Here is a 16,775-nt window from a genome sequence, read left to right as displayed (position 1 = left end):
CAAGTCTCTTGTGTCAGCACAGTCCTGGACTCAGTGTGATTAACCATCCTTCAAAGGGCAATGTGCTCCCCATCCCTTAAATTTGGATTCCATCTTGTAAAACAGCAAAACTTGATTCCAAAAGGTATGAAAAAGAGAACTTCAGTTCAGGAAGGGGACATCACAGACATCACAGCAAGGCCTCCTGCATAAAAGCTCTGCTAGACAGCACCAGAGCTGGGTAGGTTTTTGAATGAAAAATGATAACAACAGCAATAGCTCAAGCTGCTCCCATTGACTGTGCAATGCATTAGAGATGTTTTGCTCTTATCTGGCAAAGAACTTGCATTCCCTCTGCCAGGATGACAGTTATCTTATGTCACTATAATGGCATAAGCACAGGTACTCGTGAACTTCTTGATGGTTTACTAAGGAACCTGACCATCACCTTCCTCAGCTTGAATCATCAGCTCCACCAGAAAAAGATTTTAGATGCCTATGCATATTTCTTATAGATGAACTTTATCTGGGGAAAAAAAAAAAAATCAACTAAAATAATACAATTTACTTACAGTGCATTTGTTGTTAACATAGTTTTTATTTAAGAATGATTCCCAGTCGGACTGATCAGTGATATTCCAATTTGGATAGTCAAGAAAGATGGCGTGGGCTATAGCCTCATTCTTCTCATTGCAGAGTGTCAGGGCAAAAGTTGATTTTTCTCTGTAAAAACAATTTCATTTTGCAGAATTTGAAGAAAGCGCATGGGAGATTTACACTTAACCATCAGGTTTTGTAGATTTAACTATTCAGCAAAAGTGAGAGGGTTTTTTGTTTGTTGTGTTTTTCATACGTGTGTATGTGAACAACTTCTTCAAAGACAAGCCTCTTGCATGTCTCAGCTCTTGAAATATACATGCAATTAACAAAATTCTTCAGTATTTCTACAGTGTTTACAAATGTTTGTGGTTTGTGCCTTCACATCACTGGCATTTTTGCAGAGGAAGGGACCTCTTTATAAAGTAAGTTTTGTACTATTTTCTCCTTCTCTTCAAATTTTCATCCCCTTCCCTCCCTAATAAATTATTGTTTGGAAATGGAAAAAGGAAAAATCACTAGAAATACTACTGAAGAGCTTCAGTCATCTTTCTTTCTCTCTGTTTTCAAGTTTCCCAGACTCAAACTCTACATGTGTATGTACTCACCTATGATGAGTAACACTACTGTTTATAACTCAGCTTGTTATAATGTCGCCATGCTTAAAAGTGCTGCAAGGGTCAGGCTCAATCAAACTTTATTACCCACATCCTACCTTGGACATTACTGTTTCAATTTCAAACAGTTATTTGATTCTGTTACTATAATAGCTCTCATGATTTTTCAAATCCTGCATTTAATGGCTGTTTACAAAGGTGGATGGTGATAGGACAAGGAGGAATGGTTTTAACCTGAGACAGGGGAGGTTTAGGTTAGATATGAGGAGGAAGTTTTTCACACAGAGGGTGGTGAGGCACTGGCACAGGTTGCCCAAGGAGGCTGTGGATGCCCCATCCCTGCAGGCATTCAAGGCCAGGCTGGATGTGGCTCTGGGCAGCCTGGGCTGCTGGTTGGGGACCTGCACACAGCAGGGGGTTGGAGCTGGATGAGCATTGTGGGCCTTTGCAACCCAGGCCATTCTATGATTTATTCTATGATTCTATGAACTACTACATATTTAGCAGCTAAGTGTTTTGTCTTCTTCATATTTTTCTTCATATATCTGGTTTTCCTCAGATAGTTGGTATCTGAGGTATTTGGACAAGTGGAAAAAGCCTACATGGCCTAGTGGTATTTCACACAGTTTGTCTCTATCTGTCATTCATCACATCATAGAAAGCTTAAATGATCAACACTTTCTGTGTTAACTCCAGTAACAGAGGACTTCTGCCACCAGCCACTTCTCTGAAGGTTTTGCCATGGAAGCAGCAGGAAAGAGATGCACAATATCCTCCATCCATGTGATGGCAGCTGGCGGGCAGGAAAGGTTCCCTTTCAGTAGTGAAAAAAAGACAAAGATTTAGATATACACAAGAAAAGAAAAGAGAAAAACTGTGATCAAAAAGTGATTAAAACCCCTAATCCATGTCCTCTGTTCTACCACTCTGCAGTGGACAAAAAGGAATCCATTAGATGGAGCCAGGTGCTGACAGCTGCTGCTGGATCCTCCTGGTTTCACCTGATAGTAGCCAAGAATATTTCATCCTAACTTTAATAAAGAGGAAGTTGTGAGAAGCCAAATCCTCTCCACTGTACTGACTGCGGGGATTCAAGCTTGCACAAAGTCTTGCACGTGTGAAGCAGAAAAGAGGTGAAAGCAGATTTCCTTTCCCTTTTTGTGAAGGGCATCAGCAGTCATTACGCCACACCACATCAAAGCTCAAAGAGCTTTCTGGCATATTGAATAGAACGGAATTCCTTCAAGTTTCCTGTGAGAACAGCAAGACAAGCCCCAAAAGCACAGGTACTTACAAAAGGTACGCCACATCAATCCTTCCAAAAATGTCTTCTGTGAAACGGGTGAAGAGGCTGGCAAAAGCAGAAGCATCGTGTGCCTCTGTCCTTCTGGGACGGACCACTTCTGTACGTCCTCTCAAAGAGGTTATCGTCGTCATCTCGGCAACTGCAACAAAAAGAAGGAAAACACTGCTGGTTCTGGCAGACCCTGCCGCAATCACACAGTGCCACAATCGTTAAGGCGGGAAAAGACCGCTAAGATCAGCCGGTCCAACCGCCAGCCCAGCCGCACCGCTCCATCCGTGTCCTCCGAGCCGCAAGGGGGCGCCATTCGCGGACTAAGCCGGAGGGGAAAGAGGAGCCTGAGGGTCTGCAGGCCGCGCCCGGCACTCACCGTTCCGTTACCCGGCAACGCGGAGCGGCGACAGACGGCGCTCAGCTGCGCTCGGCCCCGCTCGGCCCCGCTCGGCACCGCCGCTACCGGGACGCGCTGCCGTTACTACGGCAACCGCGCGCGCCGGCGCTACGTGAGGTCACAGGTCGCTGGGCGGAGCCGGAGCGGAGAGACGACAAGATGGCGTCTACGGCGGCTGGCAAGCAGCGCATCCCCAAAGTGGCCAAGGTGGGCGGCGGTGGCGGTTGTGGCCGCTGTGTGGGTGCTGCGGGGTTGTGTGAGGGCGAGGCGGGGTGTGTGGCTGGAGCGGGTGTCTGCCCTGGGCCCTGCGCTTCGCTGGGTCTTGGAGCGGCCTGGTGGGGCGGCTCTCAGTGAGGGGTCTGGAGCACAAGTGTGATGGGGAGCGGCTGAGGGAACCGGGGCTGTTCGGTCTGCAGAAGAGGAGGCTCAGGGCAGACCTCGTGGAGCTGCAACCACCTGAAAGGAGGCTGTGTGAGGCGGGGTCGGCCTCTGCTGGCAGGGAACGGCCATAGGACGAGAGGGGATGGCCTCACGTTGTGCCAGGGGAGGTTCGGGTTGGCTGCTAGGAACAATTCCTTCTCCAGAAGTGATTCTGCACTGACACAGCTGCCCAGGGAGCGGTGGGGTCACCTGGAGGAGTCCCAGAGCCGTGGGATGTGGCACTGAGGGACGTGGGCAGTGGGAACAGTGGGGATGGGTTGGTGGTTAAGCGTGTTGATCTTACTGTTTATTTCCAATCTTAACGATTCTATGATTCTCAGTGAGCTTCCTGATCTCCTGATGCTGATCTCACTGTTACTGGGCAGTTACTGTGGTGCCCGTCCTTTCTCTCAGGAGCCTCCAAGTCATTTTTCAGTAGATGCTTCACGTGGGAAGCCGCTGGACCAAACTCATCCTGATGGGTTTTTTAGTTTTGCGTTGAAAACGGAAAGCAAACCAAATGCCCTTGCTTTACAGGTGAAAAACAAAGCGCCTGCAGAAGTTCAGATCACAGCAGAGCAGCTTTTAAGAGAAGCGAAGGAGAGAGAGCTTGAGCTTCTTCCACCACCTCCTCAGCAGAAGATCACAGATGTTGAAGAGCTAAATGACTATAAGCTACGGAAAAGGAAGGTAAAGGGGAAAAAAAAACAAGTTTTACCCTTCTATAAAGTGCTAAAATCCGATATTTTCTAATATAAACAAGATGTTCTTTGTGTTATTACTTGCTCAGTTTTTAGGTTAATAATTCTTAAAAAACCCACACTTTTCATAGAAAATGTGATACTTTCATGCAAAAAGCAAGTTATAAAAGTATGTTGTTTAACAAAACTTGGTAATACACATGATATCAGATCTCTGCATTCAATATGTTTGGGGCATTGCAGAGGTAATTACATGCATGATTTATATGCACTTTCTTATTCACCACTGATATCGTGCCAGTATGACATAACATCAGCAGTCTTTGTTGATGCTGGTAGTTTTTCCATCTCAACTGTTTACAATTAAAAAGGCATAGAACCATACTACTTTTGCAAATGTTATTTCTGTCCTTGTTGTTATGCTTTGTGGGGCACACATTAGAAAAAATTTCTACACTAGATGTGTTTATGGTTTGGTGATTGTCTAGAAAAAAAATCCAAAACATTCTACCTGTGAGATTTCAGATAGATATTTATATTTTCCTTTCTTTAAATAAGAGCTGCTTTGTACAAACTTAACTACAGTTTTCTTCTGCATTTTTCTTCAATAATTTCTGTCGTAGATCAAAAGAAAGTAAAGCAAGTGTATTCTTAATGGTGAACTTGAAATGTTTTCAACTAGAATTACTCAGTTATTTTTCAGATACAGCCAATATCTAAAGAAAGGTTGTTATTGTTGTTCTTAAGGTTTTTTTTTTAATCTCTTGTATGGATGGCAGTAATCTCTTGTATGGATGGCAAGCCACTGCGTGTTACCTTTGTTAAACCATATTTGACTGTGATTTATGTATTGTTAGTATTGATCCTGACAGCCAAATGCAACACTGGAGATACTGTCACCATTGCACTGAACAGTGAAAATTGCCTTGGACATTTGATGCCAGAATATTAAATCCAGGGAATAATCATAAGATTAAAGAAAACCATAGAATGTTGCAAACACGTCAGAGTAAACTCATGCTGGTGCATACTGATATATTCAGGATTGTACAATGATTAGATTCCATCTTTTCAGCTATTGCTATTGAAACAGTTAATCAGGAGACTGGAAAAAAATTGTAAATAAGAAAGTAGTTTTAGTATAGTTGGTTATTATCTGTATGGGAACTGCTGAGCCATGGCCTGAACCTCTGATTGATCACCTGAGGCGAGCTGTGAGTCAGCCAGAGGAGCACAGGTGAAGGCAATTCACCCATGCTGCTGGAAGGGTGGAGCCTGGCTGCACCCCTCCTAGACCTATTGAAGAGCTGGCTGCCAGTGGGGAAGGAGCTCTGCTGGAGATTGGCTCTGCTGGTGTTTTGTGGGTGAGCCCAGGATAGGGGTAAGCCTTCTATTTATTCTCTTTTGTTATCATAGTATGCTTTGCCTGACTCTCTTGGATTTTTTTTGTGATTATGACATCCTGATATTCTTTGATTATACATTATCCCATTAGTATTCCAGGTATCCACTTGCAGAAACTCGAATGTAGTCCTTATCTGTATGGCAGTCAACATTTCTAGCTGCTCTGCTATGCAGTTTTTAGAAAGTGTTGTATTGAGTAGCTATTGTTACTACAGCATGTAACACATAATTCTTCTAATAGCCTGTAAATTGTTTATGTGAAGATTAGTCTGCACCGAGGATGTTTGTACTTACAGAAATAACTTTCTCCTCAGACTTTCGAAGATAACATAAGAAAAAACAGAACTGTTATCAGCAACTGGATAAAGTACGCGCAATGGGAAGAAAGCTTAAAAGAAATACAGAGGTAACTGTGTTCTGGCTGTAGATCTCTTATAAACCTCTTAAGACACAGGCTGACAAACGCTGTCAGTGTTTTGGAGGCACGTTAATAAGCACAGCTTCTCTTTCCAGGGCCCGTTCCATTTACGAGCGTGCTTTAGATGTAGACTACAGAAATGTCACCCTTTGGCTGAAATATGCAGAAATGGAAATGAAGAACCGCCAGGTTAATCATGCCCGAAACATTTGGGATCGAGCTATTACCACCCTCCCCAGGGTGAACCAATTCTGGTATGTTTACAGAGAATGGAGCATTGCTTTTACCCCAGAGAGGATTGGTCATTTTTATATCTCTACATTTGTATATCTCTATCACTAGAAGTGTATTGTATTCTCGTTCTGCAGATCTTTAGGCTGATTCCCAAGAATGTAGAAGCTTAATTTTTGAAAGGTTGTGTAGTTACGGGATGAGAAGGCTGTTGCAGAGAAGGATGTTTGTGTATGTGCATGCTGCCAGTCACAGCAGTATCTACAGGCATTTCTGGAGCATATTCTGGGAAATACATGGTAGAAGTGCCAGTGATGCTCTTATTAAGCACTTGAAAAATCATTGTAATTTGTATTTACTAAGTGCTTGTAAACACTAGATCTTGTTTTCTAAGGTATAAGTACACTTACATGGAAGAGATGCTGGGGAACGTTGCTGGATCACGTCAGGTGTTTGAACGCTGGATGGAATGGCAACCAGAGGAGCAAGCTTGGCATTCCTATATTAACTTTGAGCTGAGATACAAGGAGGTGGATAGGGCACGTACCATATATGAAAGATATATCCTTTTTAGTGCATTGGGACTCCTAGCCAAACTGAGGTGTGAACTCTTCCTTTTGTCCCTACTCTACACCAGCTCCTTTTGACTGTGATGTGCTGGGAGTGAGCCACCATACTGAGAGCCAGCAGTAGGTCTTAAACATGTGTTTAAACAGGTGTCTCCAAATGCAGTTAAATGTACGGATCCTGCTACAACAGGGAGCACTTAGCAGCACCCCTGCCTCTAGATTATTTTGTAGGCATAATTTGTTCCAGTTTTCTCCTTCCTAGCCTTCTGCCTGACTCTTGCCTGACTTCTATTCCTTTTATTAAAATTTGGGTTCACATGTATGGGAACTGCTGAGTTGCCAGCCTGAACCTCTGATTGATCACCTGAGGTGAGCCATGAGTCAGCCAGAGGAGCACAGCTGAAGGCAATTCACCCGTGCTGCCGGAAGGGGGGGAGCCTGGCTCCATCCCTCCTAGACCTATTTAAGAGCTGGCTGCCAGTGGGGAAGGAGCTCTGCTGGAGATTGGCTCTGCTGGTGTTTTGTGGGTGAGCCCAGGATAGGGGGTAAGCTTTCTATTTATTCTCTTTTGTTATCATAGTCTGCTTTGCCTGACTGTCTTGTTTATTTTGTGATTATAACATCCTACTATTCTTTGATTATACATCACAGTACTCAACGTGGTACCTTTGCATGGCAGGAGGTGCTTAATGTCTCCTTCCCAGTTGTGTTACTTGCATGTGTCGTTCTTAGGAGTTGTTTTGTCTGTGCTCACTGGGAAGGATGCGATTTGAGAGATTCAATTCAACTCCTACTGTTTCTTTAACAAAGCTCTACTCGTTATTGTCCATCCTGATGTGAAAAACTGGATCAAGTATGCCCGCTTTGAAGAGAAGCACTGTTATTTTGCTCATGCAAGGAAAGTATACGAGCGGGCAGTGGAGTTCTTTGGAGAGGAGCATATGGATGAGCACTTGTATGTGGCTTTTGCCAAGTTTGAAGAGAACCAGAAAGAAGTAAGGTTTTCTTACATCAGGCTGATACTAACCGCCTCCATAAGATTTCTTCCTCAGTGTCAAACTCAAGGTCCCTTAACATGCACTTCAATACTTGTGTTTTCCAACAGCATTGTGGTCTTATGTAGTCTGAGTTAAGGAATCAATCTTTTGCTTAGCTTACATTTGGCTTTTGGTGACCTTGAGGAAATATGTTCTAAGAAAAATAAGTGCCAGATCTCCCAAGGCTCAGAGTAGTGCCATTCAAGCTCATACGTGTCCTACACGTGACTACATGAGACTGTAGATCAGTTGCATGCATAATACAAAATAAAAGCTCTATTAGCCATAATTTTGCAATTAAGCAATTTAGAGCATTCAGTAAACCCCAAACTACAGACTCATTAAAATACTTTAATTATTCCAAACCTGTAAGTGAGTAAGTGATAGTAAATTTTGGTATTAACAGATTTTTCTTCTTTGTTTCTCTTCAGTGTTACCCTCCAGGGAGATCTGTGTTAGTCCTGTCCTAAAAAGATCATTTGCATTAAGCACTGTAAAAGATCAGTGAGATACTAAAACATACATTATGAGACAGTAGTTGCATTCCAAATACAACTCAAGTAATATTTAATATTTTCAGTTTGAAAGAGTAAGGGTGATCTACAAGTATGCCTTGGATAGAATTCCAAAACAGGATGCCCAGAATCTCTTCAAAAATTACACCATCTTTGAGAAGAAGTTTGGAGACAGAAGGGGTATTGAAGACATCATTGTCAGCAAGAGAAGATTCCAGTATGAAGAGGAAGTGAAGGTACGTTTTACAAATGTTCTCTGGGCTCATCGTGGAAGTGAAGACACTTTAACCCACCTCCCTTCCAAAGCTCTAGCTTAAGCATACTTGAGGCAGTTTTTGCTGGTGTTGCAGTGACTAGTTCTAAAGGGGAAATTCTGAATAAAAACTAAATAAAGGAAAAAGTTTTGTAATTAGCAATTAATTAAGTTTCTTTCCCATTTCTCTACTCCAATCTTTCTGGAAGGCAAATCCACATAATTATGATGCGTGGTTTGACTATTTGAGGTTAGTTGAAAGTGATGCTGATGCAGAGACTGTCCGAGAAGTGTATGAAAGAGCCATTGCTAATGTTCCCCCAATCCAAGAGAAGAGATACTGGAAGAGATACATCTATCTTTGGATTAACTATGCCTTATATGAAGAGCTGGAGGCAAAGGCAAGTAGGAAGAACTCGCTTTTTTTCTTTCTGAAGTGCTTTTCTTACACAAAGTAGCTACAGGTACCTGTAGAGATCTGAGAGCAGCAACAACAATCTGATTTGTTTTATGTCATTAGCCACAGGGTTTGCTATTTCAGCATTTTCCCCCCTATAATACAGTTCAATTTGTGTGAAATAGTCCTTCCCTTGTATGAGGAGAAGAGCATTTGTTTTGCCCCAGTGCATGTAGAAACTGACTGATAAAAGCAAAACCAGCTCTTTCTGGCTCCATCTGAATTTCCTTTTCCAGACTGTTGCCTGAACTTGTGCCAATACTGGTACAAATGATATATAATAAATAGTGTAGGTATTTCTTCTGGTTTTTATCAGTTAGGTATCACAGTATTACAAATACAGCAGCAGTACAAGTAGCATAACAGAACTATTGGTGAAGCTGTTCTGTGAAGCAGTCAAGTTCTTGGTACAGTTACCTTCTGAGGCTTTGTCTGTGGTGTTACCAGTCCTGTCACACAGCTGCATTTGATGTCATAAAGTCATAGTTCATTATAGCTGTTCAGTGTCCTGGAAAAGAAAAGAAACCTTTTTTTGCCCTAACTGACAGCACTGATGGTTTTATTGGCTCATTCTTAATGAGGTTTTTTTTTTTTCTTCAAAAAAGACCATCATTGACCCTCAGAATTTACCATCTTTGAATTGTGCATACACATGCATACATACATAGTTTTAGGCAAACATGATTCTAAACTCCTGTACTTAAAAAAATACTGTTCTCAGGTTTGACAATCGTTGTGCAATTGAAAATGGTGTCATTACTGTAGTGTAATCTGAGTAGTGAATGAAGAACTTGACTTTTTGTTGAATTTTGCCTTTTCTTTCAGGATCCAGAGCGAACCAGGCAAGTTTATCAGGCCTGTATTGAGCTCCTTCCACACAAGAAGGTATGGCTCCTCCAGCAATTCATATAAGGGCTCATACTGTAAACTGTAAGATCCAGATTCCTTAATTTCTCTCTCAAATCACTGGTTCAGAAGCCCCTTAAATTGTCTTTAGTTAAGCGCAGGGAGGGCTGCAAGGCTGAGATGCAGAGGCCTCTCCAAAAAGCTGCTGATGCATTATTGCATAGCTGCTCACAAGCAAGGGAGTTGCTTATCCAAGATTTATGGGGGCTCTCTTCTACTTTCGCAAAGTTGATCTTCTGAAATTGGTTGTATTTTCCCTGTAAGCTGAGGAATTAGAGAACTGCAATTTGCGTAGTCAATGGGAAACAGCAGGCCACGCATCAACGTCAGATTTCCTTGTATAGACATGAAACCAGTGTTTGATCAGCATTTCCAAGTCACCAGGAGTGCTATAAAAAGCTGAAACACTACCTACACAGAGAATAATTTAGTACTGTTTAATAGTAGAGAACATCTTCTCTCTTCTTTCCCTTGTTTGTTTTCCTTCTTAGAAAGGCTGATCCTTTCCTAGCTGTTCTCAGCCTCGTTGCCTGTAGTCTCTATAAAATATTAGTTACTCAATTTTACGGAAGGTTGCTGCCTTTTATAGTAACTTTGTAGTTGATTGCATGGTGCCCACTGAGGAAGGTGCATTTCATAAACTGTTGTGAGGGTGTATATCCCCCATAGCTGATGGAGTCAGCCAATCAGTTGATTGGTAAAATACTTTATTTGCTTGAGAAGATTTCTGTCCTTGCTGTTTTTATTTTGCTTCTATAGGGGAGTAAATTATGTAGATGTATCTTTCTTGATGTAGAGGTTGCTTTGGGTCACAAATTCTCACTTTTCCAACAGAAAAACACTGAAGTCAAACACAGCTAACTGCAATATTGATAATGTGAGTTCATATGTGGATAGTGATATTTTGTAAAGAACACATGCAAAATTATTTACTGAGCTTCCAACCCATGCATCACGTTGTTCTTTTTTCTTTCAGTTTACATTTGCCAAAATATGGCTGCTGTATGCACAGTTTGAAATAAGACAGAAAAATCTTCCACTTGCTAGAAGAGCTTTGGTAAGCTTTGGTTAATTCTGTAATTGATTTCCCTAACTAATATTAACTAGGGAATAGCATTAAAAGGTCTTAAAAATCGTCCTTTGTAAATTGCTGTTTTTAATCCACTTAAATAAAGCTTCCTAGAAATCTGCAGGGACCAGCATTTACTGTCATGTATGATTTAAGAAGCAGTATAGCTTGGTATGATGAATTAGCCGCAGACTGAGATGAATGCAGCTTTCCTGTTTCTGCTGGCAAAAGGTGCATCTAAATACAAGAGTACAAATCAGCTTAGTGCACTTAAAAGCATTCTAATTACTGCAGGTTTGTTTAAATGATACCTGTATTTGCAGTTGCTTTTTAAAAACCTGAATAAATAGGAGTTTTTGATTCTTAGACATTCACACTTAATAACATTTGAGTCCCAGCTACTTGATTGTTGATAGAAGCAATCATGGGGGGCTTTGTGCAGGTGCAGGAGGTTCTGTACAAATTTCCCTGCCATGTCAGAGAATGATGAAATGTGTTTTGGCACCAGAAATTGTTTCCCTGCAGTTCAGATACTCTGAATAAGCTGAGTGACAGCAGCGGACTAAGTTTACCCTCCAACATGCTAGTAAAGCTGTGTTTGTTGAGCTGGACTCCTGCCTTTGCCCAGAAAAAAAGCAAAGCAGAGGGATTAAATGAGAAATCTTAAAATCTCCCTGCAGGAGAAGGCAACCCATCTGTCTTGAAACATGCTGTAGTTCTAGCTTGATTTGATTTCCATTCTAGAAAGGCTACTTTGGTCTCTGTTGAAATAGCTCCTTCAGTTTATTTTAGACTTGTCTTTTGCTGGTCTTTTTTCTATTGTTGTTTAATTTGGCAGTTTTTTGTAGTGTGTTACTTTGAATTATTTTTGAAACTAGATTTTGTAGATGAAGCCATAGTCCTTCTGTGAATTGGACCTAGATTTGGCAGGAAGTTACCTTGCTTTTGTTTGCTCTGAACCACCTCCAGCTTCGTTCCTGAGGAGGGGTATCTAGGCAGTGTGCTGTCATCATGCGGAAGAGGAAAGCTAGGTTACCTTGGTGATCTTAGACATCTCTTCAAATCTAAATGATTCTAGTATTCCCTATTGCAGATGTGCCCAGTCTTAACTATTACTTTGAAAGCTTCCCAAATCAGAAATCATGAATAGCTTTCCCCTGGTTTGGCACTTGTGGCTGAGGACAGGTAGTTTTCTTCAGATGCTGAAGTGTATCAAAGCAGCAGCATTTGTTTTTCATATTCTTCTCTGTCCATCCTTTACTGTAAATCAGCAAGCAGGCAGTGTGGATAATGCTCCAGGAGGCGGTTTCTTTTGACTTTGTTTAACATCATGTTTGGTAACTCCTCAACTGGAAGGCTGGTACAGACTGCTAGTGTGTTTTCTTCATCTTCTGATGCAAGATGAAGTGTGTGTTTGTTGAGCCATGGTGAGTCCCAGCTGATACCTCATGAGAAATTATTGTTATTTAAAAGTAAAACAAGTTAGAAAGTTTTCTGCTTCACAGTTCTTGTTGATGCTTTATGGATGCTTTCCTCATATGCAGACATCGATTGGATTTCATGGTGGTCCAAACTCTACTCAAAATAGCATTTTAGTTCAAATATTGAACAACAAAGTTATTTAGAAGTAGTGTTGGCTTTTGTTTCTTTTGCAAGATCTTTAAGTGGCTTGTGGTTTTCTTGTTTCTTAACAGGGAACATCCATAGGTAAATGTCCGAAAAACAAACTTTTCAAGGGTTATATTGAACTGGAGTTACAGTTGCGAGAATTTGATCGTTGTCGAAAGCTGTATGAGAAATTCCTGGAGTTTGCACCAGAAAACTGCACGTCGTGGATTAAATTTGCTGAACTAGAGACCATTCTTGGTGATATCGATAGAGCCCGTGCCATTTATGAACTGGCTATTAGCCAACCTCGACTGGACATGCCAGAGGTAAGGGGGGAAGGTGTATTTCACATCTTATCGTAATTTTCAGGTATTTGTTACTTTGTTTGACTAATTAAAATGTCAATAATCTAACAGCCCTAACAGATCTGCTCACAACAGTGGCCTAATCTGTCTCATTAATTGAGCATCTGTTCCTTAGCAGGATACGCAGGGCTATAAAACCCATGATAAAATGTGGCAGGAGATGCCCGCTTCCAAGTATAAGCTAAATGGATTATGTGGACAGGATTTCATGTGACTTGGTCTTAATTAATACTTGGGTATCTGAAGTTCATTTTTACAAAGTTCATATTTATCTGCACTCCTCTGTTAAAGAACTTCTTTGGCACAGTGTTGAACACAGAGCTGCTGGAGGCTGTGAACGTATGGAGGGACTTCTGTTTTACAGGTGCTTTGGAAATCCTACATTGACTTTGAAATAGAGCAAGAAGAGTATGAGAAAACAAGAAACCTTTACCGCAGGTTGCTTCAGCGCACGCAACATGTCAAGGTATGGATGGGTACCCAGAACACAGAACAGGGCTTGATTTGGATCCCTGCTGGGTGGAAAGATTTGACTGCTTTGATTGCCTAACTGTTAGGCTCTACTTGCAGACTATGATTCTATGACTTTGTGGAATTGACTGAAAACCAGAGTTCAGTCCCATGTTTTTGACCTTTTAGTAATGCAGGCATTTTTAACTTCTGTGTAACAACAGCTGTGTCATATTTAAGAAAGGAAAGCTTTGTAGAAGCTTTGCAAAGCAGCCCTCTTCTTGCTGAGCAGCTTTGGGATTTAATTTGCTAAAATATTGCAAATACTCATTGTGATTATTGTTCCAGTGTAATTCGATGCTGTGATTTGACTAAGTTCAGACAGGTCTATCATAACCCAAAACAAGCAGTAGAAATTTGTTGAGGTTGCTACAGAAATATTCTTTCCTCTTAAAATGAGGCAAATCTCACATCCTTGAAACAAACGTGAATTTTCTAGGTATTAGCTTATAAAAGCATGCTTTTGGTTGGTTTGTGGTTATTTTTTTTTTTTAGCTGCTTTGTTTTCTTTTATCATTTTATCACTCACCTGTTCAGGGTGGAAGTTTCAGCTTGGTTTTTGATTGTTTCCAACACAGGTATGGATCAGCTTTGCACAGTTTGAGCTATCTGCAGGGAAAGAGGAGAGCTTGTCGAGGTGCCGGCAGATTTACGAAGAGGCTAATAAGGCAATGAGGAACTGTGAGGAGAAAGAGGAGAGAGTCATGCTTCTGGAATCTTGGAAGACCTTTGAAGAGGAGTTTGGAACTGATAGCACTAAAGAGAGGATAGAAAAACTTATGCCTGAAAAAATAAAGAAGAGGAGAAAACTGCAGGCTGAAGATGGGGTAAGAAGAAAAAAATATGCAAGTAATCTTTCTGAAACCTTGGTGGCTCTCCACTGGGGTCTGGAGCTCAAAACTGGCTGTGATGGGTGCTGTAACTGTGTACTGCTATTACTTCTGTAACTGAAGGAAAGTATTAGCAGAAGACACATCCTGCTGAGTTCCTTGCCCTTCGGTGGGGCAGGTGGGCAGTTGATTCAGAATGAAATACCAGTGCTCAAGGTAGTTTTAGACTAAACTTTTATTACTGTGTTGCACCCATTCAGCTTGTTGGTTTTAGCTGCTATGGGTGTCCTGACAAATATTGATTTTAATTTTATCTCATTTCTATGCTTATTAGAAAAACCTGCTAATAGCTAACATTAACATGCAAATTAAACCTGCTTTGTGGTGTTCTTTTTTTCTCCCTGTAGTCTGATGCTGGCTGGGAGGAATATTATGATTATATTTTCCCAGAAGATACTGCCAATCAGCCTAATCTCAAACTACTTGCTATGGCTAAACTCTGGAAGAAACAGCAACAGGAGAGTGAAGCTGCAGAAATGGATCCAGACAAAGACATTGATGAGAGCCAGTCTTAAGGTGTTGCCTTGCCCTGCTCCTTTTCTTGGGTGTTGTATGCTATTTTCAATGGTGAGGAGTAAACATTCTTGAAGGGCTATTTTTGACTTAAGGCACCTTTTGGTTTGAGAAACAGCACCATGTTGGAGGTGATTCTTTTTAATAGACTCTTGATTGCCATCAACTGAAAGGAAATGTCACACAGCCTGGAATCCATACCAGTGGTCTGAGAACTGTGAGAAGTGGATGGCAGCTCTTGTTTTTAGGGCAAGACCATCTGTTGTAAGGCTTCTGGAAAGCTTCGCAGTAGTACTTAGGGATGTTAATATGTCAACACAACAGGTCTACTTTCTTCAATGAGAAAGATGTCCTCAACCATTCCTGATTGATATTTTTCCAGTAATCCTGTAAGATATGTGTTGTTCATGAGGACAGTTGAACAAGTTGCAGTCAACTGGTTTTTGTTTCCAACTTCCAACCAAAGTAACAAACCTCAGAAATCTGGTCAGGATGGACAAGAATAGAAGCTGAATACACTGAAACTAACCCACGAAAGACAGATGTGCAGAGATTGGTACCACACAGTTTGTCTATATTTTACTATTTGAATATATTGGCACCATATTTTATAGCAAACAATCTATTGGGGAATAAAGCAGAAGTGTAAACAGGCTTCTTGTTTTGCTTTTTGTACTTCATAGGGCAAAAAACATCGAGGGGAAGTTTTCTCATTCAGATTTTCTCATTCATACGTTCTTTATTTTTCCTCTTTTTTTCCCATTGTAACAAAAAAAATGCTCTTGTTCCACTGCAGCTGCTGCCAGGAGAGAGCCAGAAAAGTCATGCAGGACCGCATGGCTCTGGGTGGTGGTCAGGAGCACAAGGGAGGGGAAAGAGCGAGCATATTTACCTGCAGGCTGACCATTCTGGTGAGGAATGGAAGAGGAAGCAGCTGGTATGGCTGGGGTTAAGTGGAGAAGCAGTGGGGTGAATGCATCGAGCAAGGGAAGGCATGGTGGGAATAAGAAACCTCCAAATGAAGGCAGAAGAGTGCATTTGCTGGGTGTATGCCCACAATCATGGGAGCACCAAGAGAATGGAGTTGTGGGAGAGCTCTTTCAGTTCTCTTGGGTCGTTCGTTGGACTGGGTGCCTGTCTGAACTGCCTGCAGGGCAAGTTCTATCTGTGCAATCCTCTCCTTAATCTGGTTTCCAGGCCTTCTATCCCTGTTTTGTCCCATGTTTATTGGTCTTACTACTTAGCTGGCTGACACAGAACAAAAAAGTTGTTTGTTGAGGAGTTTTGTCCTTGGGTTATTTGTTAATCTTTACTCTTCTGAATTAAAAATCAAATTTGTGTTTTCTGAGCAGCCGTATAAGTTTATGCATTCTCTCTTAAAGCCTGATTATTTTATGTGAATTTTGTTGTTTTATTTGTTTCCCTTGATAGCTGCAGTGCAACTGATGGTGTGATGCTGAAGTCTGCTGTATGTTTGCACCAGTTTTTCCTTAGCTTTCTAAAAGCTTGCCTGGTAACAGCGCTGATTGTTCGTGACGGCTGATCAAATCATGTTGACGTACAAGATAAAAATCTGATTTATCTGAATTTTAGCTTAATTTGTATGGCTTCCTATGCCTTCTGGGCTTAAATTTTGCAAGCATTTTGGTTTTTAATTCTTTCACTCAGAGACAGCTGCTGTGGTCCTGCCACATCCCAGCAGCCAAGTGCAGCCCTTGCCTTCCTGGGGCTGGCTGGGCGTGCTGGGCACCAGGTGGCAGCAGAGATGCTTTGTCTGCAGTCTTCTGTTTGTGTGCAAGTTTCAGTCTTTGTTCTTGCAGAGGCTGGAAAGTATTGGGAATTCTGTATGTTCTGAGGCTTTTGGATGGCTCAGATCACTTGAATCGTGCTTGAGGTCTAATGAGAACAGCTAAAAAAACAGCTTTTCTGCAGCAGTTTTTCCTTAAAATTGTGAATTGCTGCTTTTGAAAGAGAATGCTGGCAGAAAAAATGTGTATACATCAAAAGAGAGCAGGGGGGAGA

At 41.6% G+C, this 16,775-nt stretch overlaps 2 protein-coding genes across 2 annotated transcripts in view; one reads left to right on the top strand and one right to left on the bottom strand.

The window, feature by feature from the left end:
• Window positions 1–2,630, bottom strand: part of CFAP61 (cilia and flagella associated protein 61) — a 91,378-nt gene extending 88,748 nt beyond the window's left edge. Inside the window, 2 exon segments of the mRNA XM_042875281.1 lie at window positions 552–702; window positions 2,488–2,630. Of these exon segments, the coding sequence (XP_042731215.1) occupies window positions 552–702; window positions 2,488–2,630 (294 nt within the window).
• A 369-nt stretch (window positions 2,631–2,999) lies between these two features.
• CRNKL1 (crooked neck pre-mRNA splicing factor 1) lies at window positions 3,000–15,408 on the top strand. Its single transcript, XM_042893516.1, has 14 exons — window positions 3,000–3,094; window positions 3,845–3,997; window positions 5,727–5,818; window positions 5,926–6,084; window positions 6,456–6,622; window positions 7,447–7,625; window positions 8,248–8,418; window positions 8,645–8,836; window positions 9,718–9,777; window positions 10,775–10,855; window positions 12,562–12,801; window positions 13,205–13,306; window positions 13,929–14,177; window positions 14,588–15,408. The coding sequence occupies exons 1-14, from the start codon at window positions 3,047–3,049 to the stop codon at window positions 14,753–14,755; spliced, it is 2,061 nt and encodes a 686-aa protein (XP_042749450.1). The 5' UTR covers window positions 3,000–3,046; the 3' UTR covers window positions 14,756–15,408.
• The last annotated feature ends 1,367 nt before the right edge of the window (window positions 15,409–16,775 follow it).

The sequence above is a fragment of the Lagopus leucura genome, unplaced genomic scaffold, assembly GCF_019238085.1.
Source record: "Lagopus leucura isolate 7727_CA_CO unplaced genomic scaffold, USGS_WTPT01 Super-Scaffold_73, whole genome shotgun sequence".
In the NCBI taxonomy this organism is placed as follows: Eukaryota; Metazoa; Chordata; class Aves; order Galliformes; family Phasianidae; genus Lagopus; species Lagopus leucura.
The sequence above is the reverse complement of the archived record's forward strand: the minus strand, read 5'-3'. Positions and strand labels throughout refer to the sequence as shown.

What these genes read in the sequence shown, in the direction of transcription:
- CRNKL1 (XM_042893516.1), top strand. Translation starts at nt 3,047, where the DNA reads ATGGCGTCTACGGCGGCTGGCAAGCAGCGCATCCCCAAAGTGGCCAAG. An exon ending in GCATCCCCAAAGTGGCCAAG is followed by an intron (nt 3,095 to 3,844) that starts GTGGGCGGCGGT and finishes CTTGCTTTACAG; the next exon opens with GTGAAAAACAAAGCGCCTGC. An exon ending in CTCGACTGGACATGCCAGAG is followed by an intron (nt 12,802 to 13,204) that starts GTAAGGGGGGAA and finishes TCTGTTTTACAG; the next exon opens with GTGCTTTGGAAATCCTACAT.